General features: G+C 43.2%; 1 protein-coding gene across 1 annotated transcript; it reads right to left on the bottom strand.

Moving 5' to 3' along the window:
• Nucleotides 1-1,272: 1,272 nt before the first annotated feature.
• Nucleotides 1,273-2,037, bottom strand: LOC142574632 (uncharacterized). The gene has a single exon (XM_075683672.1). The coding sequence runs from the start codon at nucleotides 2,035-2,037 to the stop codon at nucleotides 1,273-1,275; it is 765 nt and encodes a 254-aa protein (XP_075539787.1).
• Between the last annotated feature and the right edge of the window lie 22,708 nt (nucleotides 2,038-24,745).

The following is a 24,745-nucleotide window of genomic DNA, read 5'->3' as shown; positions in this document are numbered from 1 at the left end:
CCACGTAAAACATAAATGTTGTTTGTAAACAGAGAGTAGAATTCTCCGACTTGTCTGTATTTTGAGCAAATAGTTCAAGGCCAATGCTTTGTACACCTAGGTTTCTTTTAAAACGTCAAGCGAAGGTTACAGGCCCGTGCTCCTGTTCCTCCGAAGGTGCTCTTGCTATAAATAGTGTGCAATGCATGCACTGCATGTCTAATGTTAATAATTTGAGCTATAAAACGGTGTAATACTATGCTCCCGCGGTTTGAAAGAAGGTTGTTAAAAGAACACATCAGCGTTCTCATCATTTCCAATATGTAGAAGGCCGACTAGGTAACAATCTAATAGCCAGAAGCAACAAATACTATGAAGCCCGTCCAAAGGGTCTGATATTTGGCCGCAATGCAGCAAGATGCTCTCCGGCATTCTGTGGTCCTCGTTACAGTTACTGAAACAGAAATCTTATTGTACCGCTTCTCTCAGGTTTGCCCATTTTTTAGCCGAAAGACTTTAATCAGGATTGATTCGCTTGGGGATATTATTCAGCATCCCCGTTGTTGTATTCATACACAAATAGATATATATGTGCCACCAATAAAGTGATATTCTATGAAATTTTCCAGGACTCAAAAGTTTGAAAACGCTGGCTTTCGCAAATCACCCGGGCCTTCGATATTGTTGCCAGCGACCAGTATTTTCTCAACAGTAAAACAGAATGCATGGAATTTGTTTTGCCTCAAGTGTTGCTTTAATTAAAATACCGACTTGAGGAGTATGGGTATCCCAAGAGCAGCCGCAGATTTCTTCCGGGTCTTTTTCAGTTCCTGAAAAGTAACAGGAGGCTAGCGTCATCGAGGTGTCTCAAAAATTATCGTGTACAATCAGGGAATACATGACATTTCACGAAATCATTTTAAGCCAAGAGTTGCGTGGCCTACTTAGCCGGTTGGTCACTTTCGTGCATAATCACAGAATATGTAATGTTCTTAGTGGTTCTTGATATTCTCTATAGCACTCTAAAGAAATTATCAATTAATTAATCACTTTGTAATGTTCCCTGGTCAATTATCCCGAATTTTGTACGGGCAACAATGCTCGTGAGTCTGACAAGGGTACTTCTCGAGTTTGAAATTTCTTGAAATGACACATTTCCTAACCGCAACCGAACTCTTGTCGATATCAACAGCTTTCTTTAAATGTTTAGCTTATATTTAAATATTCACTTGTCTGCAGACGTCGCCCACTGCGATGTGAATCAGTCAGTGATTTCATTAGGCAATAAAATGTTTAGTTATCATACTTACACTTCTTCTTACGGAGGAGGACGTTGGCATAGTGGAAAGGAGTGCCAAGGCCATAGCCATAGTTGAGGCCGTAGGCGCCAAGGCCATATCCGTAGCCATAGTGTCCTAGGCCGTAGCCCAAAGTGCCGACACCGTATCCATACACTGGGGCGGCGGCAGCCACTAGAGGAGCAGCGTGGTATACAGGAACAGCGGCGAATGCGTGAGTAACAGCAGCAACCCCAGCTAGGGCTGGAGCGGCGGCCACTACTGGGGCAGCAGCCACGGTGGCCACAGCCGGAGCAGCATGGTAGGTGTCAACGCGGGTCACGGCTGGAGCTGCATGAACGGTGGCAACCTTGGAAACGGCAGGGGCGGCGTGATACGTGGTGTCCACTCTCGTGACGGCGGGTGTTGCTTGAACGGTGGCTACCTTCGCAACAGCTGGTGCGGTTTCGACTGTCGTTACCTTAGTGACAGCCGGCGCTGCGGGGTAAGTGTCGACCTTGGTTACAGTGGCAGCCGGAGCGGCAGCGGCGACGCTAGCAACTGCAGGCGCAGCGTGGTAGGTGTCCACTTTAGTGACAGTGGTTGCGGGGGCAGCAGCAACAGCGGCGACTGCTGGTGCCGCGTGATATGTATCAACGCGGGCTACCGCTGGACCGGCTGCAACCACCGGGGCGAAGCCCGGGATGGCGGCGTAGGTCAGGGGGCCTGGAGCGGCCACATAACCGAAGCCGACACCCACAGGGAGGACAGGGTGGCTCATAGTGCCGGCAACCAAGGCCAGGACGAGGCTAGCACAAAACTGCAAGCAAAGTACGATATTATTGTGGGCTAAAACTAACTTGGCGAAACGTACAACGTTAGTTAAAACCTGCAATATGTGTTAGATATGCACATGGGTGCACCTAAATAGGCGATGGCCTCGAGGACGGAAATGTTTCGACATTATGTAGCATCAGGAAGAAATATACGACATGATTTGCAACTATTGGATGTTTTTATGGCTAGAAATGATTCCACTATCGCTGGTGACGTAGAAATAAACTTACGAATATTTATTCACGTATACGACGTAGTAAGTTACTAATATGAACAGTGACAAAATTATATAGAAATTATATGGGCAGTATTAAATACATCAGTGCTTAAGAAACCGTGTACAGATAAGCTAACCATAGCCCTAAGGCTGAAACTGTGACGTTGTTAAGCTATAAAAGTCCAGAGAAATGGTCTTTCTTAACAAAAAAAAATACAAAATGCCTAAACTTACGGCAACCATTGCTGTTGGTCGTTGGGTCCCCTGAAGGCGAAAGCTGTACTGCTGAACTTTCAGCCGATCTGCGCGCTTTTTATACTGCACCGACTATGGATATTGCAGCATGAGAAAAACAAAATTCAATATAAAATCTTTAACGTACTACTCGAACCAAGCCATCACGCAAAACGTAAGAGCGTTTACTTTGCGCGCAAAACCATTTTTCGTAAGACTTGTCGCTAGAAGAAAAGACGAATAAAAATCCTGGGAATTTACAGTTATTTCAAACATGCAGTCTTCTTGAAGGACGTGCTTGCACTAAAGATGCACCATAGCCCGCACCGTTATCGCAGTTCCGAGCAATGCTTTCTCTTTCTATTTATTTGCCCTTATGTAAAAATATCCTGCGCTTGATCATCAAAAATTGACTGCCGCTGTCTATAGACACTTTGGAATTGCAAATTATGAAAGTTATCTTTAAGCCGTATCTTGGCTTTAAAAACAAGACACACGTGTGTTTCGAAATTCGGCCATTCGGAATGTCAATCGTTGATTGCACTCCTGGTGGTTTTCATTAAATTCTGAGTGTGGTACTCAAGGCAGTTTTGATGCCGGGGGAGAAGGTGGCAGCGTGAGGACTAACTTACTTCTTTATCTACCACTTCGATCTTCTGAGTCAGGTGTAGTACGCGATATATTCAAATTCAGTATGAGCCACTACCCGTAGTCACTAGTATTTTCGCTACTACCAATGAAAATATTATGCGCCAGAGATTGTATCCACAAAAAGAGTGTCATGCTCTACCTAAAATAGTTCCATTCTTTCCGTGAAATAACTAGTTTATGAAAAACAACGAAGGGAAAATTTTACACATTAGATTGTCTGCACCTTCATTATGTCTTGTTTTTGCTAATTCATTACAGCAATTTTTGTTAGTGCACCTTCTGTCAGGCTTTTTTTTCCATTGTTTACTGTGTGGCTGTTACTGGGACCATAAGCGTGTTTTCCGCGTGAGCGGAGACAAATAAATTATGCACATATAGGTTCACGTTCGACAGAAGGAAGGGCATTCTAGGGGTGATGTGGGATAAATTTTTGAATAGTGTGAGTTAATTTTGCAAATAAATTCAAATTGCTAAAATATTGTTCTCTGTAGCGTTGGAGCTTACAAAGTTTTTCAGTTGCCCTACAGGAACTGAACATGGAAGAAATCCTGTATGGGTAAAAATGGTCACGATATTATGTGTGACATCCAGTGTGGTTTTAACAATTGTAGGTGAGCAATGGTTATTAAAAAAAACTATGTGATTGCTATTTCCCCTTTTTTCTTCCATGGTGCCCATTTGTAAATACGTAGTTGCATTGTTCGGCGTCCCGACAAAACTCAATGTCAAACCACAATTAGATTATTCCTGGCGAAATGTGATGAAGGTTTAAACTGTACTTTTCATAGTGTCTTCGTATAAAATTAATTACGAGCTTCTGAGGGCATTGCAAGAGTATTTTAGGGGAATTGTGCATAATTTCAGACAATTATCCAAGAGTTTACACTTCTACGAAAGTGGATGCATTTTATTGGTGATCCTCGAAAAAAAGATTCAAGAGTGTCAGTTGAGTATGATCTAGGCAAAACTTTCCTCGAAAATGGTCGAAATGATCATACAACCGTTATCCCCAATTTTCGCCACTGTTCTAAAAAAACAGTCTGTGACAGAGTGCTTCCATTATCCTCAGATTGGGGGGACCATTAGGGGTAAGATTAGGGTGTAAGAGGGAGTTAGCTATTCGTGACTAGTTTTCTAGGAGCTTTGCATTCAATTACACAAAGCCCATTCTCTCTCAAATTTTGTGCGTGCGTGAAGCCGGTAGTAGGTATACCTGGTGTTTCTTGTAATCTAACCTTGGCCGCTAGACTTCTTACATATGTTGTAAACAAGGTACTTGTTTTGGGAGATATGTACGCAGTTGTTGGAAGTGTGCGGCAAGAATACGGTATTCGCCATATATTGCCTAATAATGGTCTCTAAAGCTTTCTATGAATGTTTTACCAATGGTGCTTAATTTAGACTGCTGTCTTGGGAGAACTATAACGTCCAGTGTTGTGAAACACTGTGGAAAGAAAGGAACATTGTGGCGAATGCGCTTGTCAATGTAATTTACTCCCTGTGAAATAGACGTTTCCTGAAAAAACGTGTTCGACGAGTGCTCTAAAGCCTCATACGGCCGTTATGCCCAATGTTTCCTAGGGTGCTGTGACAATTATGCGTGACACATAGTAGACATTTAGTGCAGTGGGCAGGGCGGAAGGCACGGGGGCAGCGACATGTTAGGGGTAATGTATGGTGGATGTGTGATGTTTCTGGCTAACATATAAGTTTTGGAAAGCATTTATTGAATGTTAGGTTTCTCCCAACTTCAAATACTGCTGCAAGCTTGCTTCCTGTCGTTAGACAACCGATGGCAGCATCGACTTTATATTCGGTGGAAGTGGGGAGAACAATAAGCCTAGCATAAGTGCCATATTTTGCGGGTTCGCATAATATATTTACGAAAATATAGATGTGTTATGCGCATGCCTTCCTTATGTCCTGCGAAAGCGGAACGTAATACGGCATTTCATACTGCACAAAGGGGGCTAGATGCCACGAGTTACAAGCTGTCAAGGTTTTCATGAGAGTGGTTTATTTACAGCCATTGTAAAGTCCTAATGCTACTGTCCGAAAGAAGTAGCTAAGCTTAAATTGGGCTTTAGTTTTGGGCTGTGGTATTTTGTTAGGCGAAGGTCTTCTTTCGTGGCTTCACAAGGTTTCGGAGTACGTGAGATATGGGTATTTACCTCACATTTTCGTCAAAAACAACACTTTCCTGATTCCAGAGCCGCGAAGTGGGTCGCAAAAGATACCAAAACGTAGTATTAATGAGGCAACAAGCGATAATTAGTGGTGGAGTAGGTAAAGCTCGCGGTATAGGCGCAGGTAAATCCAACATAGCAAAAATAAAGCACATTGCATCAAAGCCTCATTACATCACAGACATATAAAATGAACCCACCAGGCCTCTTCGACCAAAAAAAAAGAGAAATTATGAAAGAAAACAAAGGGAAGAGAGAATGTCAATGGAGGTCGGCGTCAAAACGACGAGGTCGACTACACGAACGTAGAAAGTGTGCCATGTGAAAGCAGTCGGCATGAATAAAGCCCATACAGGTAAACTGAATATAGCAAAGAATATGTGAGGTCTTACAATGTAAGAACAAAAATACTGCACGTAATGAAAAAAATATTGTTCCATTATGGAACATCGCATCGTATAATAGGCCTCCAATTTCTCAACTTTGGAATTATTGGAACATGTCTGGCGACTATCTTCTTTAGCGTCCACTTAGGCTGAAAAACGTTTTCTTGGACCAACTGCATATGTGTAGGCGTGGCCTATTGCCACGAAATAAAGTTGTTAGCATTGTCGCATTATACAATTCGGTATTCCTATTGCCTCTCGTTCTTCCAGTTTAAAGAAAAATCATTATGCCCGCCACATACAGTTTGAGAAATACATAAAAAAATGATGATGGTGAAATATGGAGATAGACACTGCCTAACATAATGTGGCGGATAAACAAGAGCGACTTTTGAACACTCCAATGCTTTCACACTAATTGAAAAAAATAAAGAAAGCAAAACATCAACAACAAAATAACCGCAACGCTCACCGATACTGCGTAGCTCGAAACTTCAGTTCACTCTTCCATAATCGAAAAGGCCCGGCTATATAGCTTTCTGGGCAAAAGTATACCTTGAATATTCGTTTAGTTCTCTGACTATATTTTTTAGAAAGCCTGTTGCACTGTAAATGTTAATTACCCTGTGGACAGTGTCCCGTTGGACTCGCGGAATTTTCAGCTAAGGATCGCGAGCCGTGACCTGCGTTTAATAGGGCCAGGCATCGGAACACTATAACGGTGCCGCTATATTTCATCCTAACTTTAAGACTATCACAATTCCAGGACCAGAGTATTTTATTGCATTCCTTTAACCAAACGGCCTAGCTTCAAAGCTGAAAACTGAATGAACCAAGATGTAAACACCTCAAAACCGGATAATAAATTTACGATCCGTGGTGTTACGAGCCTCTGCAATTCAGTTAAAAAAAATAATTTTATGCACGCATCGACAGCAGGAGTAACGCTCGCGAAATGGTGAATGAGGTGTTGGGATGAAGAAATGTCATTTGGTGTTTGTTTGGTGACCGCAGAGATAACTTCCACAGCATCATTATTACTCCTGCCTTCATCATGCTTGAAGTGCAAGTGATGAAATTCTGGGCATATTCGTACTGTTGCTTTAACGTTACATTGATGTTGAAACCATAGTCTGTAGACAAACTCTCGGGGAACTAATGAGTGGTTTCTTGCGTGCTATTTGAATATAATTGGCTGATGAGGTAAACGTAAAACCTTCAAATTGCAGTAATATATCGGCTATGAAACCGTAAAATCGCTTGCTAAGCGGCACAAGTAACTTACTTGTATCTTGATGTGATCATGGAACGAATACACCGCCCTACTGTAGAAAACATAAGCAAACTTGCATACCGTGTTCCAAATAGGCCTTGTGGCATAATGGATCACTCGTTGGATGTGGAGCTCTGAAAATGAAGCCCTTAGTGGTACAGTCAATAATATCCTTTGCCATTATGCATGCCATATACAGCCACAATAAATAGCTTTGTTACTGTGGGTGCCTCGCAGACAATGTCTTAGAGACTCCTACCATGAAACGCCACTAAACATTCTAAACGCCGACAATGCCAGAAAACAGTTTGATGTGGAAAGACTTTTATAATTATTTGCTCAAAACCTAAGCAACGAAACTACGTAGCTGCCACCACTTGACATCGCCACTGCCACTACACTATATGACTTCATTTTATAAAACGATCTCTTTTTCTTTTGGTTCCGATACGGGCTTGCCTTAAAGCCTAATGTTTCATGTGTTTTATGATATATGCGTATAAACTCAAGTAGCGTTTTGTCGCACCTGTTGTCATGTACACACTGATCATACCCGGTGCGTGCACTCGAGCTGAGGCCAGCTTACAGAAGAAGAGGAAAGGATTTTGCCTAAAAGGATTCGGCAAGTTCAGTTCAAATGCTAGGCACCGGCTTCCGTGATTTAATGGACTCATATTGCACCCTGTGAAAAGTGCACAGAGTTCCATGTTCCGAAAGATGCATTCTGCGAAGTTGTGGCCTATCACGTTTTCTCATGTTGAAAGCTATCGGCATAACATGTTTAATGGCCCAACTCTCCACGTTTCATCACTGACTGTGACCAAGCATGGCCTTACGGCGTCCGCACTCTTCCAATAATTACACTTTGTGCCCTTTGTCAAACTCTGCCGTAAACATAAGCGTCGGCTTCGGACCCTTTACCACCACTGTGCGCACGGCCATGGTACGTTGCGAGTTATTTGAACCTTTTGCATCATGGTCCAGAGTATGCATTGACACTCTTCAATCACTTTAGCCAATGTGCCATATTATATGAAGAGCCAAAGTTGTGTCTGTCAACGTTTATTTTTGTTGGTGGTGTGACGTTTCTTTTTTACCTGCGGGTTCTGTTTCAAATTCCGTTGAAGTTTGTATCATAGGCCCGCCTCTTGGTTCGCACTCAGTCTCTGAAACTGAATTTCGCAATATATCAGGTTTCCTCGTAGGCTTCCTTTATATTGAGAACGTGTTTAGTACAGAATCAGTGATGAAACTTTTCAGAAACAATGATTGTCCATCCGTGCCTTCGCAGTCCTTGTTCCAGCTACTCCCGTCTTTGCTCTCTATATCGGACGGTTCACCAAGGCTACACTATCAAGAACTACCCAAACAAATAGCAATAAATAGTCAACGGCACCGTCTCATACTGCCTCATAAGAGACATAGCAACAACACTTAGGGCACCGAAGAAGACAAGTTCTCTTGCCAAAGAGTCCGCTTGACAAAAACAACTTTTCTGACCCTTGTTTCTCACTTCATCTCTCTACCGTTCTGTGAACCACCACACTGTTTGCATTACTCAATTTGCGAGTTACTTGCGTTAAAAATAAATTTTCTTAAATCTTGTCGCTTGCTTAATGCGCTATTCTCTCCAATTGGTAACAAAATCACGTGCGCGCACAATGACAACCCATAATGAGCGTTCGCAAAATGTTATCGTGGATGTTTAACCATGTTGAGCGTATTTTATGATTTTCTTTCCTTGTCGTCCCACTCGAAATTTAACTTGACCTACCACGTACTTCAAGGTGGCTGTGCGAGAAATTTGCGTTTTCTCATAGGTAAATTAGGTTCCCTCCCCCAAATTAAAATTTGCCTACCCCCATTTCAGCCCCAAACTCATGTTGGCCAACCAGTATATCCGCCCCAAATTCACGTTGCCCACCGGACAAGGCCAGACTTCAATATGACCACCAAATTTATGATGGCCCACCCCCATGTCACCTCCAAATTTAGGTGTTTCCAGCCCGAAGTTAGGTTTGTCCATTCCCACGGCATTCCCAAGTTTAGCTTAGCCCAAGCCGCAATCACCCCAAATTTAATTTCGCAAACTCTCATATCACCGCAATATTCAGGTGGACCCCCCTTATATCATTCCCAAATTTAGGTTGGTCCATCCCTATATAACCCCCAAACTTAGGTTAACCCACTCCCGAAATAAATTTGGTGCACTCCCAAATTTAGGTTGGCCAACCCAAGTTTCAAATTGGCCGACTACCAAATTTAGGTTGCTCACCCCCAAACTCAAGCTAGACCATACCCATATAACGGCGAAATTCAGGTTGGCACAGCCCCATACCACCCCAAAATTTAGGTTTTCTCACCACCATATGACTCCCAAGTTGAGGCTGGTATCGCCCACAAATTTAGATGGCCCCAAACCCAAACTTACGCTGGCCCACTCATATTCCTCCCCAAATTTAGGTTGGCCCACTCCAATATAACGCCCATACTTAGTTTGGCCCCCACCCATATCAACCCCAAATTTAGGTTCACCCAACCCCATACTAGAGCCCCCTCCATATCACTCCCAGTTCAGGTTGGCCCACCCCTGTAATCTTCACACTTAGGTTGGCCCACCGCATATCACACCCAAATTTAGGTTGACCCACTCCCAAATTCGCGTTGGCCTACCTGAACCCCACGTATTTTTTATGGAGCGCCATGTATTCTTATGGGGAAATGTATCGCACTTGTCATTACAGACACCCTTGAAATGCGATAGCGTTATGGACCCTGTGCCGCCGAAAATTCGGCGTCGGACGCCGTTTCTGCAGTAAGATTTTAAACCCAGGCCTTCCCAGGCCATAGCCCATACCCAGGCCTTCCATGTATTGCAAAGAAGCTACCGACCTCATTAGATACCTAAAGCTAAATGCGTAGAAAAAACGTAAATTACGACTTACACGCAACCTACCGACGTGACAGCGTCGGATTGTTAATTTCTGAATACGAGAAAACATAAATCTCCTACGCGAGAAGTCAAAGAAACCCCTTGTCTAGCGTTTCTGCCATTCATATTGGGGTGACGGCATCCACCATTTGCGTGTGACGGCGGGTGAATATCTCGGCGGACATGGAGCGGTGCGCGTGGTTCCTTGCAATACTTCCAGATGGCGCTCGCTTACGCTGCGTCGCGGCCCACGTTTCTACTAGAAAGCCCGCCTTCTTGCATAACGTTCGCGTGCAGCGTTTTCCGGTAAACATAACGGTTGCCGGGATGCGTGAGAAGCCGTCAGGGATCTTTGAATGCAATTGCGTTCCACTCTTGAAGGCGAAGCTTAAGCGTCCTCGATCACTTTGCTACCAAATTGCTGGCGTGCTCACCGAAGAATGCAACCCCTGCATTAAAACGTTACATCAATGTATAAACATGCTGCAAAGGTGCTCTCACACCTTGAGACGCCAAACGGAAGCGAAGCTGTAAATGAGGAGTCAGAGTATGAAGGCGTGCCTTTGTAAATTTTGTTTAATTCCAATAATTAAGTTTTAGGTGAGCCGCAATCGGTACAGCCCACTGCCAATAAAAGAATTCGTTAAGCGCCTCAAGTCGGCATTACGTTTCTACTTCAGAGAAACTCCCAACCATATAGATATAAAGAAAACTTGGGCCATAAAATGGCTACAACGCTGGTAGGTCACAAAAATCATCAATTTGCTGAAGTATCGAAAAATTTCGAACGTCAAAATATTTATTGGAACACATCGAAGTAAACAAACACACGTTAGGCTGTATAAATTCGGAAATATTTATTTATACTTGTTCTGACCGATATTTAATCGTGAAGCGCTGTGTTAGCTCTTGAATATAAATACGTTTACTAAGTTTAAATAGACGATGTCATAAATTTGGCCTGTGGCAGTGTTAGCGACTGAAGGTGCTATAATCATTATGAAATCGCGCTGATGTAGGTTTTCAGAATACAAGCTGGCTATGTTAGAACTGGGGACAACAAGAACAGTTAGAGGTGGCAGTGAGCTTTTGATTGTGCTTATATGCTAAAGACAGGTGGCCACATATCTTAGCTCGCTGCTGCGTGAAAATGTTTTACACATTGTTACATTATTTAGAGTTTAAATCAAAGTTAGTTCTACCAAAATATTATTACCAAAATTTCTACAGAGGAAACATTTTTAAGAAGCAAGACTATCCTTTGAATCGCAGTGTTGCTGTTGAGATTCAAAAGGCCCAAAATAGGTTACGAATTTATGTATGCAGAATGCCGTAATCTATTTGAAATGTATCTATGTTGCACGATAATCATGTAGTGGTGTGCCCTGATTTATCTGCAACGATATGTGCGCCTCAGTCAAGTAAACCTGCAATTAAGCTCTGTCCTTTTACTTCAGCTTCCCAACCTCATCTCCCCGCCAGGAATGAAGTCTCGGCGCGCAGAGGAAGACGATGACGTGGGCTTGCTTGCTGGTCCTTTTGAGATGCCGTTGACAGCGTAGGCGAGCCGATCCTTACAGGCGGCCAACTCGTACATCAGACTCACAACAACCACACAAGTGTAATATTCCCGTTCTGGTCGAATATAAAATAATTCACAAGATGACCAGTCCTAGTGTGATGTATGCCCACGTGGAAATGTGATCATATAGTGGCCAGTTGTATCACCAGAAATGCGTGGCCAGATTGCAATAGAGCGGCGCGATAGAAACCGTCACGTGAAGCACAACCAAAGCTGATCGTGGTATGACCTGCCACGTAAAACATAAATGTTGTTTAGAAACAGATAATAGAGTTTTCAGAATTGTCTGCGTTTTGAGCAATTAGTTCTAGGCCAATTCTTTGCACACCAAGTCTTTCTTTAGAACGTCAAGCGTGGGTTAATAGCCAGTGCTCCTCTTCCTTCGAAGGTGTTCTTGCAGTAAAGAATGTGGAATTCATGCATTGTATGTCCAATGTTATTAATTTCAGATATAAAGATACTGTAATACTATGATCCTGCAGTTTCAAACAGGACTGCCTAAGAAATGCACTAGGTTCTCATCATATCAAATATGTTGAGGGCAGATTAGGTAACAATCGAATAGCCAGAAGTAACAAACACTATTAAGCCCGTTCAAAGGCACTCTTATTTGGCCGCTACGCCACAGGGTATTCTCTTGCATTTTGTGATCCCTGTTACAGTTACTCAAGCAAAAATCGTATTGGACTGCCTCTTTTAGGTTTGCCCTTTGTTAAGCCGAAAGACTGTTGTTATGCTTGATCGCTTAGGGACATAATTCAGGATCCACGTTGTTGTATTTATATGCAAATAGATATAAATGCGCCACCAATAAAATTACATAATATGATGTTTTCCAAAACTCGAAAGTTTGAAAATGTTGGCTTTTGCAAATCACCTGCGCCTTCGATATTGTTGCCAGCGATCAGTACTTTCTCAACAGTAAAACAGTATACATAGCATTTGTTTTGCCTCAAATGTTGCTTTTATTAAAATACCGACTTGAGGAGTATGGGTATCCCAAGAGCAGACGCAGGTTTCTTCGGGGTCTTGGTCAGTTTCTGAAAAGTAACAGGCGTCATGAAGGTATGTTAGCAATTATCGTGTACAAACAGGGAATAAATGACGTTTGACGAAATCTTTTTAAGCCTAACATTACGTAGCCTACATTGCCGGGTGGTCACATTGGGACATAATAACAGAACATATAAGGTTATCAGTGCTTCTTGATTTTCTATATTGCACTGTAAAGAAATTATGAAGTATTCACTTCGGAATGCTCCCTGGGCAATCATTCCGAAATTTCGACGCACAACAAAGCTCATGAGTCTGACAAAGGTTCTTGCTGAGTTGGAAATTTCTTGCAGTGACACATTTCGTAAGTGCCACAGGACTCCTGTAAATACCAATAGATTTCTTTAAAATTTTAGCTTACATATAGATATTCACGAGTCTTCAGACATCGCCCACTGCGATGTCGTCAGTCAGTTATTTGATTAGGCAATAAAATGTCTGCTTATCCTACTTACACTTCTTCTTACGGAGGAGGACGCTGGCATAGTGGAAAGGAGTGCCAAGGCCATAGCCATAGTTGAGGCCGTAGGCGCCAAGGCCATATCCGTAACCATAGTGTCCTAGGCCGTAGCCCAAAGTGCCGACGCCGTATCCATACACTGGGGTGGCGGCAGCCACTAGTGGAGCAGCGTGGCATGCAGGAACAGCCGGGAAGGCGTGAGTAACAGCAGTAACCCCGGCTAGGGCTGGAGCGGCGGCCACTACTGGGGCAGCAGCCACGGTGTCCACAGCCGGAGCAGTATGGTATGTGTCAACGCGGGTCACGGCTGGAGCTGCGTGAACGGTGGCCACCTTGGCAACGGCAGGGGTGGCGTGATAGGTGGTGTCCACTCTCGTAACGGCGGGTGTTGCTTGAACGGTGGCTATCTTCGCAACAGCTGGTGCGGTTTCGACTGTCGTTACCTTAGTGACAGCCGGCGCTGCGTGGTAAGTGTCGACCTTGGTCACTGTGGTAGCCGGAGCGGCAGCCGCAACCGACGCAGTGGCGACGCCAGCAACTGCAGGCGCAGCGTGGTAGGTGTCCACTTTAGTGACAGTAGTGGCGGGGGCAGCAGCAACAGCGGTGACTGCTGGTGCAGTGTGATAGGTATCGACGCGGGTAACTGCTGGAGCGGCTGCAACCACCGGGGCGAAGCCCGGGATGGTGGCGTAGGTCAAAGGGCCTGGAGCGGCGACATATCCGATACCGACACCCACAGGGACGACAGGGTGGCTCATCGCGCCGGCAACCAAGGCCAGGACAAGGCTAGCACAAAACTGCAATGAAAGTACGATATTATTGTGGACTAAGAATAACATTGTTTTAACATTGGTTAAAACCTACAATATGCGTTATATATGTATATTGGTGCACATAAATAGGCGATGGCCTCGGGGACGGCAATGTTTCCACATTTCATAGCATCAAGAAGAAATAGAAGACAGGATTTAGAATTATTGGATGCTGTTATGGCTAGAAATCATTCCGCCATGGCTGGAGAATTAGAGATAAACTTACGAATATTTACTCACATATACGACATAGTAAGTTAGTAACATGAACAATGACAAAATATATAGAAATTATATGGTCAGTATTAAATACATCAGTGTTTAAGAAACCCTGTACAGATAAGCTAAATATAGCCCTAAGGCTGAAAATGTGACGTAGTTAAGCTAGAAAAGTCCAGAGAAATGGCCTTTCTTAACAAAAAAAATATAAAATGCCTAAACTTACGGCAACCATTGCTGCTGGTAGTTGGGTCCCCTGAAGGCAAAAGCTGTACTGCTGAACTTTCGGCCGATTTGCCCGCTTTTTATACTGCACCGAGTCAGGATATTGCAGCATGAGAAAAAAAATTTCGAAATAAAATCTTCAACGTACTACTCGAACCAAGCCATCAAGCAAAACATAAGAGCGGTCACTTTGCGTTCAAAACAATTTTTCGTAAGACCTGTCGCTAGTAGAAAAGGCGAATAAAAATCCTGGGGATTCACAGTTAATTCTAACATGCAGTCTTGTTGAAGGACGTGCCTGCACTAAAGATGCACCATAGCCCGCACCGTTATTGCAGTTCCATGCAGTGCGTTCTTTAGTTTTGCCCTTATGTAAAAATCTCCAGCGCTTGATCGCCAAAAATTGAGTGCTGTTATCTATGAACTCTTTGGAATTGCAAATTCTGAAAGTTGTTTTGACGCCGTGTCTTTGATTTAAGAAGAAGACGCACGTGCGTTTCGAAATTCGGCCATTTAGGATGTCATTCGCTGGCTGCACTTCTAACGGTTTTCATAAAATTCTCAGTGTGGTACTCATTGCAATAATTGATGGCAGGGGAGAAGGGAATGGCATGGTGACTCACTTTCTCGTTTATAGACCACTCGGATCTACTGAGTCGCACGTAGCATGCGATATATTCAAATGCAGTATGAACGACTACCCATAGGCAATCATTGTTTGCAGTTCATTATCACAATATGATTGCGCAGAGCTCGTATCCACAAAACGAGTGTCATGTTACTCCTAAAATGGTTCAATTCTTTCCGATAAATTACTGGTTTATGAAATTAAGCGACAGCAAAACTTGTTTATGTCTACATTATGTCTTGTTTTTCCTTATTCATTATACTTATTTTTGTTAGTGGACCTTCGATCACACTTTCTCTTTCCTTGTTTATTCTGTGGCTCTAACTGCGACTCTAAGAGTGTGTTCCGTGTGAGCGGAGACAAATAAATTATGCACATAGTTCACATTCGATAGAAAGAAGGGTATTCTAGGGGTGATGTGGGATAAATTTTTGAATAGAGTGGGATAATTTTGGGAATGATTAAAATTGCTAAACTCTTGTTCTCTGTAACGTTCGAGCTTACAAAGTTTTTCTGTTGCCCTACAGGAACGGAACGGGGCAGAAATCCTGTATGGGGTAAAAATGATTAGGATGTTATGTATCACATCAAGTGTGCTTTTCACAATTGTAGTGCAGCAATGATTTTTTTAAAACTATGTGATTGCTATTTCCCCTTTTTTCTCCCATAGTGCACATTAGGAAATGCGTTGTTGCATTGTTCGGCGTCTTGACAAAACTCAATGTCAAACCACAATTCGATTTTTGTTGTCGAAATATGATGAAGGTTTAAACTGTATGTTCATAATGTCATTGTATAAAATTAATTGCGAGCTTTTGAGCGCATTGGAAGCGTGTCTTACGAAGCCTGTGCAAATTTTCAGCAGTATCCTGAAAGAACCTAAATTTTGATAGAGTTTACACGTCTATGAGTGCGAGTGCATTGTATTGTTGAGCCGCGGAAACAGATTGAGGAGTGTTAGTTGGTTATGATTCAGGCAAAAATTTACTCGGAAGTGGTTGAAATTAACAGATGGCCATTATACCCAATTTTTGTCATTGTTATAAAAGAACAGTCTCTGACGCTATGCTTCCATTCTCTTCCGATTGGGGGGACCGTTAGGGTTAAAGTTGGGGGGAAGGGAGGGAGTTAGCCATTCGCAGCGAGGTTTTTAAGACTTTTGCAAACAATTACTCAAAGCTCATTCTCTCTCAATTTTTGGTGCGTACGTGAAGCCGGCAGTAGGTATACCAGGTGTTTCTTGTGAACTAAACCAGGCAGCTAGACTGCTTACATATGTTGTTGCAAATGTGCGGCAAGAATACGGTATTCGCCAGAAATTGCCAAATAAAGGTATCCAAAGCTTTATCTGAGTTTCTTACGAATGGTAGTTAATTTAGTCTGCTGTATTGGGAGAACTATAACGTCAAGTGTTGTAAAACATAGTGGAAAGAAAGAAATACTGTGGCTAATGAGCTTGTAAATGTAAGTTACTCCAGGTGAAATACAGTTTTTTCTGAAAAATCTCTTGAACGAGCGCTCTAAAGCCTCATACGGCCGTTATGCCAATGTTTCCCAGGGTCCTGTGACAATTATGCGTGACACAGAGTAGACATTTAGTGAAATTTGGAGGGTAATTTTTATCAGTTTGGCAAAGCGTTTATTCGATGCAAGATTTCTCCCAGTTTCAACTATTACTAGAAGCTTGCTTGCTGTCATTCGACAACCAATGGCGGCATCGACTTTATATTCGGTGGACGTGGGGTGACCAATACACATAGCGTGCGTGCAAAATTTCCCGTGTACACATAATATATTTACCAAAATATATATTTGTTATGTGCATGTTTTCTTATGTCCAGCGAGAGCGGAAAGTTATACCGTCCTTCAAATTGCACAAATGGGGGTACATGCCACGAGTTACAAGCTGTCAAGGTTTTAATGAGAGTCGTTTATTTACATGCATTGTAAAGTCCTAATGCAACTGTTCGAAAGACGTAGCGAAGCTATAAATTTGGCGGCGGTTCCGGGCTGATATAAATCTGATTTGTTTTAGGACAAGGTGTTCTTTGGCGGCTTCACAACATTTTGGAGTATTTATTTATTTACCTACAGTGCCACAGTGGCATTGCAGTGGGGGTATTTTGGTTGTACAAATAAAGAAATTATTACAGGGCAGTCATAATGACAATGCAAACACTTCATTGTCAGTAATATTAACAAGAAATGAAGATAAAGCATTCCATACTCGAACGGTGTGAGGAAAAAACGACATCTCGAACTTATTGGTTCTTGACCTGAATTCGCGCATTTTACGGCTATGATCAACCCACTCGGATCTGTAGTGTGGATGAAAAATTTACTTCTGCCTAGGAATAGCATTCCTGTATTAATATATATATAATGAAAAAAAATGAAGCTTCTTCGTCTAACTTCAAGGGGTTCTCATTCTAATTCATGTTTTATACCAGACACACTAATGTATTAACTATAAATCCCGGCAGCATAGCGGGCTGCTAAGTTCTCGATTCTTTCTCATATTTGTCCGTCGATTTTTGACTGCGGGTCCCATACAGTGTAAGCATATTTCAGCGCGGACATAATATACGTTTTAAATAGCAAATCCCTCCAGTATTCCGGAAACATTCTCGTGTTACGGCGCAAAAAATCCAACATTTTGCAAGCTTTCCCAGCAACATAAGCAACATGTCGATGCAAACATAGGTTTGAGGAGATGTACACACCTAAATACTTATATTCGAGAACAGTTTCCAATAAGTGGCCATTTGTGTTATAGACGTAATTAGGTACATTCTTTTTCCTCGCGAAACACATGCACTGTTTTTTTTTAATTTATATTCATGGTGCCACTGTTCGCACCAACGGTGCAATGTATTTAGGCCTTCCTGAAAAGCAAGTGAATCCTGGGAATATTTCACGTCTTTGTAGACTACACAGTCATCAGCGAAGAGTCGCATGAAGGAAGTAATATTCTCTGATATGTCTTTAATGAACGTAAGAAAAAGCAACGCCTGACGTGACGGAAGTTGCATTGGATTTGGCTCCGTTTATTGTGACATACTGACACCTTAAAGTTAAATATTCCTTAATCCGTTCAACAACCTTCTCATTCACATTTAAACAACACAACTTGTGGACTAAGAAACCATGATTTACTACGTCAAAAGCCTTTTTAAAATCAATGAATACGCAGTCAATGATGCTACAACGATCCAAAGCTTCGCATACCTCATGAACAAACTCGGTTAGTAGTGTAACACAGGATGTTACCTGGCGGGACAAGAAGCTCTCGTCCAGCAAGTACCTCGAGCAGCCATGGCCAGCGGAGTCCTGGAATGAGGACACCACCCACTCGACCTCAAGAGCAAGCACATTGATGGTCCGAATAGATGTTTTCTCTCTCTCTCTCTCTCTCTCTCTCTCTGCACCTGCCGGAAGCCATGCTGATTTCCATTTAATAAGGGATTGAGATGATTCTTTATGTTCGTATATAGGATGTGCTCTAGAGTTTTGCGGGCACTGCTTATTAAGGATATAGGATGGTAATTAGAGACCAATTCCTGAGGCCCGGTCTTATCAATAGGGATCACGCAGGCAGCCTTCCAACCTGTAGAAGAGAACTCGTGAGCAAAGATTTCTTGAATAGGGGAGCTATGAAAGGAGGTACAGTTTCGGCACACAACTTTAAAAGGCCATTGGACAAACCATCAGGGCCTTCAGCTTTGGACGCATCTAGTCATTGAAGTAATGCAGTAATTCCCCTTTTATCTATTTCTATGGGCGCCATAGGATTAAGCTGAACTGGTTGATAAGAGAAGTCAGAAGTTGTGCTGGGCAGAAATACGGAACTAAAAAAATCATTAAAGGAGTTTGCCTTTTCAAGACTGCCATCGATCATATGGATATGGGTATTTACCTTAACTCTTGGTCAAAAACAAAGATTGCGTGCTTCCAGAGCCACAAATTGAGTTGCACAAGATAGCAAAGCGTAGTCTTAACGAGGTAAGAAGTGAGAATTTGTCGTGGAGTAGGTAAAGCTCACGATATAGGCGCAGTCAAAGCCAACATAGTAAAAATAAAGTACATTGCATGAAACACTCATTACATCACAGACATACAAAATAGACCCAGCAGGCCTCATCGACAACAGAAAAGTCAAGAAAGAAAGAAAACAGTAAAAAAGAATGTCAATGGAACTCGACGCCAAGAAGACAAGGTTCATAAAACGCACGTAAAAAGTGCACAGTGTGAAAGCAGTTTGCATAAATAAAAGAAACGTAGGTAAACCTAAAATATATAAAAAAGTGTGTAAGGACTTACAATATAACAACAAAAATACTGCATATAATGAAAAAAATTGTGCGCCATTAGGGAACATTGCATCATGTGTTAAGCCTGCCATTTGCGAACTTTGAAATTAATTGTACATGTATGGGGGGGTGACATTCTTCTTTAGGCGTCGACTAAGGCTGAAACAGCCTTCTTTTCTTAAATGCACTGGTTATGTTTAGACGTGGCCTATTGCCATAAAAGAAAGTTGTTTGTATTCTCGCATAATCTGATAAATTCAGGATGAGAGGCCTACTATCCATTAAAAAGTTACGAGCGCTAAACTTAGTATCTGCCATAAGAACCGTCCGGGGTGTTCAATAGTAATAGATGTCGTATTTCACATTTATTTCGATGTTCCTCAGGACTCCTTGTTTTACCTCGTGGTGTTCACAGTCTCAACTGATGACATTTCTGGAAGTCGAACATCTTCATTTAGAATTTTATGAAATGATTGTGTTCTTGGCAGAGCAGCACATAATGAAACTGATTACTTAAACTTTAAATGCCGAGAGGTTCAGGCTCAGCCCGATACGCAATGAGCTTCAACGGCAACAAATATGTGCATTTTGTCTTTACTAACAGAACGTTGCTGCTACCCGCATCCATATATTCAGCTTACTTATCAAACATAGGTGAGTTCTAGCACTTCCACCTAAGGCAACGCATTTTAACCCAAATGTTTTACTGTCCGCGAATTGGGATTTCGCCGTGCCAATGCTCCGAGGAAGCGCATGATGTCACAACGCGCGCCTCGTCGCGGATAACAAAGCGAAAGCTTTACTGGCCGCGAACTTGCAATTTCGCCGTGGCGGTACTCCGAGAAGGCACATGACGTCACAACGCACGCCTCGCCTCGGATATTTCTCTCTCTGTCGCTCCCTAGTCACTACTGCGCATGCGCCACTAGTAGCACCGAGCCACAGGTGTTCTGCTGCTGCTCAGCGCCACGCCTTTCCGCATCCACCGTTTGGTATGACGTCACACCACGTTCCTTGTCGCTGCGCTTGCCTCCGCTTGCTTCGCCAGCTGCGTCGCATGCCTGATAACGTGTCTGAGGATTGAAAAGGAAAGCTCGCGTGCGCCGCAACCACAGTTGATGCGGCAGTATGGACGGCGACAATTGTGATAAGCAGGAGGAGGCCTGGAATCGACATCGGAACGAGATGAACAGGAAACGAATCACCCAGGAAACAGACGAACAGCGCGCCGAACGACTGGCTAAGCGCTGCAACACAGCTAGACAAGCAGACTCACCTGGACTTGCAATCAAGATTAACCAAGGCTAACCATGCTATGCCTTAGCTTTCGCTACGTATAACTTGGCATAGCGAAGCTAAGCCACTGCCAATTCTTTGGCCAGCCGCAAGAAAGAATCTTGAAATCCAGATGAGCAATTACATTTTACTACTATTCGAGATTAACTTGCATATGCCTGTATTTATAGATACCCTCAAAATATTCTCCTAGGCAGCGTTAAAATTATTCGAAGTACCATGTGTCTGTACATAACGATGACAATGAGTGTAACTATTATGCATAAAATTCAGTGCGCCAAAATGTAAATGCTTACTTACTTTCCGACCTGGCAGGAACGTAGCAAGAATTTTGGGCTTACATTAATGAATGAAATTACCATGGAAAAGTCTCTGTAAAGCATATTACCCGTGTTGCAATGCCTCAACAAGCAGCTCAGGGGAATAAATACTAAAAAGAATAAATAACGTCAGTTCATGGTAATGTATGTTTAGGCATTCCGGAGGTGGGATTTGTCATTTAATGTATTATACTTTTATGTAAAATTTGAACAATAGATGAACCAACATGTGCTCCACCCAGTGGAGCCGCTGGTGCGATTCGTGAAACAGTGCTGCAACGTAACATTTGTGAAGTTTAGAGTGCTTAAATTGTGGTAACGAGTTCGCAATGAAATATTACAATATCCTCTGGACTAAATGTCTTTCTTCTTTGCGAAATGTGTGTGATGCTATTATGAAGTACCCATTCTGATGGAGAATGTCCGTGTGGCTATGTTAGTGGATCATGAACAATTCCCTGTGAAAAAAAAATAGATCTTGCACAATATTATGGTTCATTAATTCTTGGAAGCAGCACAGTGTGCGTAATTTAGGAAGATTGTTCAAGAAGTGATGCTGATATTATGTTAGTATTGTACACCTACAGCCGCAATGCCCTACGGGCGAGCCTTCCAGTTGGGTCGTTGAGCGATGACGACCAGCAGAGCATGTAGCGTTCACTAATTAAAAAAATCACAGTTGCGCCAAGAAGGTGAACCACCGATTGTGATAACAAATGAGTAGATAGCGGTACGAAGTAAGATAATAGTTTAATCGGTCGTATACACTTGTAAACATAGGCTTACTAACTAAATTAACAATAATAGAATGTGTAAGCGTGACTGAGCAAGGACGTAGAAACAAAGAAACACACTGAGACAGCGCTGTCTTTGCGTGTCTGCTTCTTTCTACGTCCTTGTTCTCTCGCGCGTACGCATTCTATCATGAATTCCAACCAACTAACCCGTCAAAGTGTTTTAACTAAATTAAGCAGCACGGTGTCCCATGCGCACAGGTAAACGTGAACACACATCGCTCGACGACAGCGGAAAGGGAAAACACTGGAATTAACAATGCCGGCAGCAGCCGTGAGCCAATGTACCGCCGCGCATCTCTCGCTTCATGGCATACGAAACGTCAAAAGCACAGCGCATACGAAGGTACCGGCACTACGCGGAGTGCGCAAAAACCGCAGATCGCTTTCAAAGTGAGGCCCGCGCGGGCTCGCACTATAGCGACATCGCAGATCACTTTGCATTGACTAGCATTGGGCCAGTGTCGTCAGCGTCTTTGCAGAGGGAGGGGCAGTATTGGAAGGCTGGCATGGTTTCCGGCATCGGAGCCTGCTGTGGCCAGTGGCACGAGCCCGTTCGCGTGGTTGCGTCGAGAGACGCCGACGCTCAGCCCGGTAACGGGCGCCTAGGAGCTGCGCTCGTAAAAATTTTTAACGCGACAGCGTTAAGGGCCCCGTGTCGCACAAAATCCGGCGTCAGAGGTCGTTTCGGCTAAAGGCTTTCGAACTACCCATACCAAGGCCTTCCATGTAGTGCAAGGGATCTACCGAAATAATTGAATCTATCGACCTAAAATAGTAAGAAAAATCGTAAAGTACGATTTAAACACAGCCCACAGACACGATAGAGTGGAATTGTAATTTGACTATGCGAGAAAACATAATTCTGTTACGCGGAAACTCAAACCCCATTTCCAGCGTTCAAACCCCTTTGCCGGCGAGTCAGTATCTTGTAGGTCAGGGAGCGGCGCGCCCGGTTCATTGAAATACCACCAGATGGCGCTCGCCTCCACCGCATCGCAGCACACGCATGAGGCCGCGTTTCTACCAGAAAGCCCGCCTTTGCGCAAAGCGTTTGCGGCCAGCATTTCCCGGTAAACATTGCGGTTACATACGCTCCAGTTGCAGGGAAGCGCAAGAAGCGCTCAGGGATCTTTGAATTCGGTCACGTTCCACTCTTGATGGCGAAGCTTAAGCATCCTCCATCTGTTTATTCTTCGGGCTGCAGGTGTCGAATCTACCTTCTTTGAATACGCCACTGTCCTGTGACACGCGCAAAACAATGCGCGTACATTCCTGATACCTGCACTTCGATAGCAGTACCTGACTCTAAAAAGCTATTTGTTTTTTGCTACAAAGAAAAATTGTTTATATGAACAAAAATAACTTCACATGCCCTCACATAAACTAGAAACTATTATCACCTGTCTACGCCATTCTTGGGTGAACTCAACATAATGGATAATCTTTCAACACCGCATTGTCTTCCAATAACTCAACTTTTTGCAGCGCACTAAAGAGGCGAAGTATTACAGCGGCGGTCTTCAATGACCTTGTCCTTGTGATGAACCTTTTAAGAAGATATATAAAGAAGTTCGTAAACACGGATGGTCTCAGTGCACGTAGATTATATATGTAAAGAACGCTGTACTTAGCTATCGGTTCGCTAAGCGCTGCAGATGATGCAAATCAGTCCTCAATGTAAGGAAGAAAAGGTGGATGAGAAATCAAAAGCTCCGCTTTGGAGGACAGCTATTTTCACAGACTTTAGTGCAATCTTTACTGTTTATAAGCCAGAGTTGGCAAATACCGGCGCCGCCAATTTCGTCCGAGTATCAGCGCACGTGAGCTGCGTAGAGTACCGTGCTTTATTTGTAAGTTATTCCTTGTGCTAAAAAAAGCCTGCACATTGGCGAAAGCGTTCTTTATGCAAGAAGCACAGACATCTGTCGATAGCTAATGGGCGCTAAAAATCAATATAAGCAACTCACACTCTGGAAATATCGACACTCGCATTTATTTTCGTGAGATAGAATAAATTATTGCGCCAGCGCTCGCCAAATTAAACTTGGCGACAAGCAGTTAAAATCATAAAAGAAGGCTGTGTCAGAGAGCGCACGTATTTGCCATAATAATAAGACCATATACCGCATAATAATTTGCAATACTGCATATCACGGTTCCGAATAAAACACCGCCAAAGTGCCCCACAAGGCAGCATTTGCTTGTCGAAGTGGCTACCTCATTCGTTTTACAGTGCTCGAAAAGTCTCAAATTGATTGCACGCTATTCTTTAAAATTACAGTTCCTACAATCCTTTTCGCTCTTGTTAATGCTACTGTGTCAGTCAGCATCTGCATATCTAGGAAAGCCATTTTAGGTGTGTGTTTAGTTAAGGTGCACTACTGAGAGTTTACGTATATAATCTTTACTGATCTATAGCAAATTGGTAGAGAAGCATTAAAAAAAAGCGGCAGTGCGACTGATTATCGCTTGCAATGTCTTAGGTACATAGCATTTATTATATGGAGGCCGAAATTCAGTGAGTAATAAATTATCAAATACAAATGCCGCTGTTTCGCCCCAAAGTCCAAGCGTCGATCACGATAGCAAATTATTACTCCGCTGTAAGATGCAAGGATGGTAGTTTTATCTGTCGTATAAAATTGTAAACATTCACTTGCTGACTAAATTCGCAAGCAGGGTGTCACGCGCGTTCAAGAACACATGAACACATCTCACTCGATGAGCGCGGGCACTCACTGTCAAAACTCTGGAGTGAGGAAGAGCAGCAGCAGCAGCGAGCGAATGGCCCTTCCTGCTGCCTCTCGCTTCACCGCAAGCTGAGCGGCGAGAAGACACCACACACGAAGCGATCAGTCGTCAACGCACTTCGACTATGTGGCCACCGCAGGTCCCTTCAAATTGTTGTACTGCGGGCACCGACGGAGTAGTAACATCCCCATCATGCCCCTTCTGCTGGCTTGCTCGCGATGGAAGACGGCGCGCTTCCTCCTGGCCATTCTCCCTTGTGCACACGAGATCGAGCAACCATACTTCTAGGCTGTGCCATTGTACGCTTTCACTAGCACGCA

Source organism: Dermacentor variabilis, chromosome 3 (genome assembly GCF_050947875.1).
Source record: "Dermacentor variabilis isolate Ectoservices chromosome 3, ASM5094787v1, whole genome shotgun sequence".
Classification (NCBI taxonomy): domain Eukaryota; kingdom Metazoa; phylum Arthropoda; class Arachnida; order Ixodida; family Ixodidae; genus Dermacentor; species Dermacentor variabilis.
Note: the sequence above shows the minus strand (reverse complement) of the source record. Positions and strands in the feature narration are given on the sequence as shown.

Excerpts from the sequence above, each read along its gene's own strand:
- LOC142574632 (XM_075683672.1), bottom strand. The coding sequence starts at position 2,037 with ATGAGCCACCCTGTCCTCCCTGTGGGTGTCGGCTTCGGTTATGTGGCC.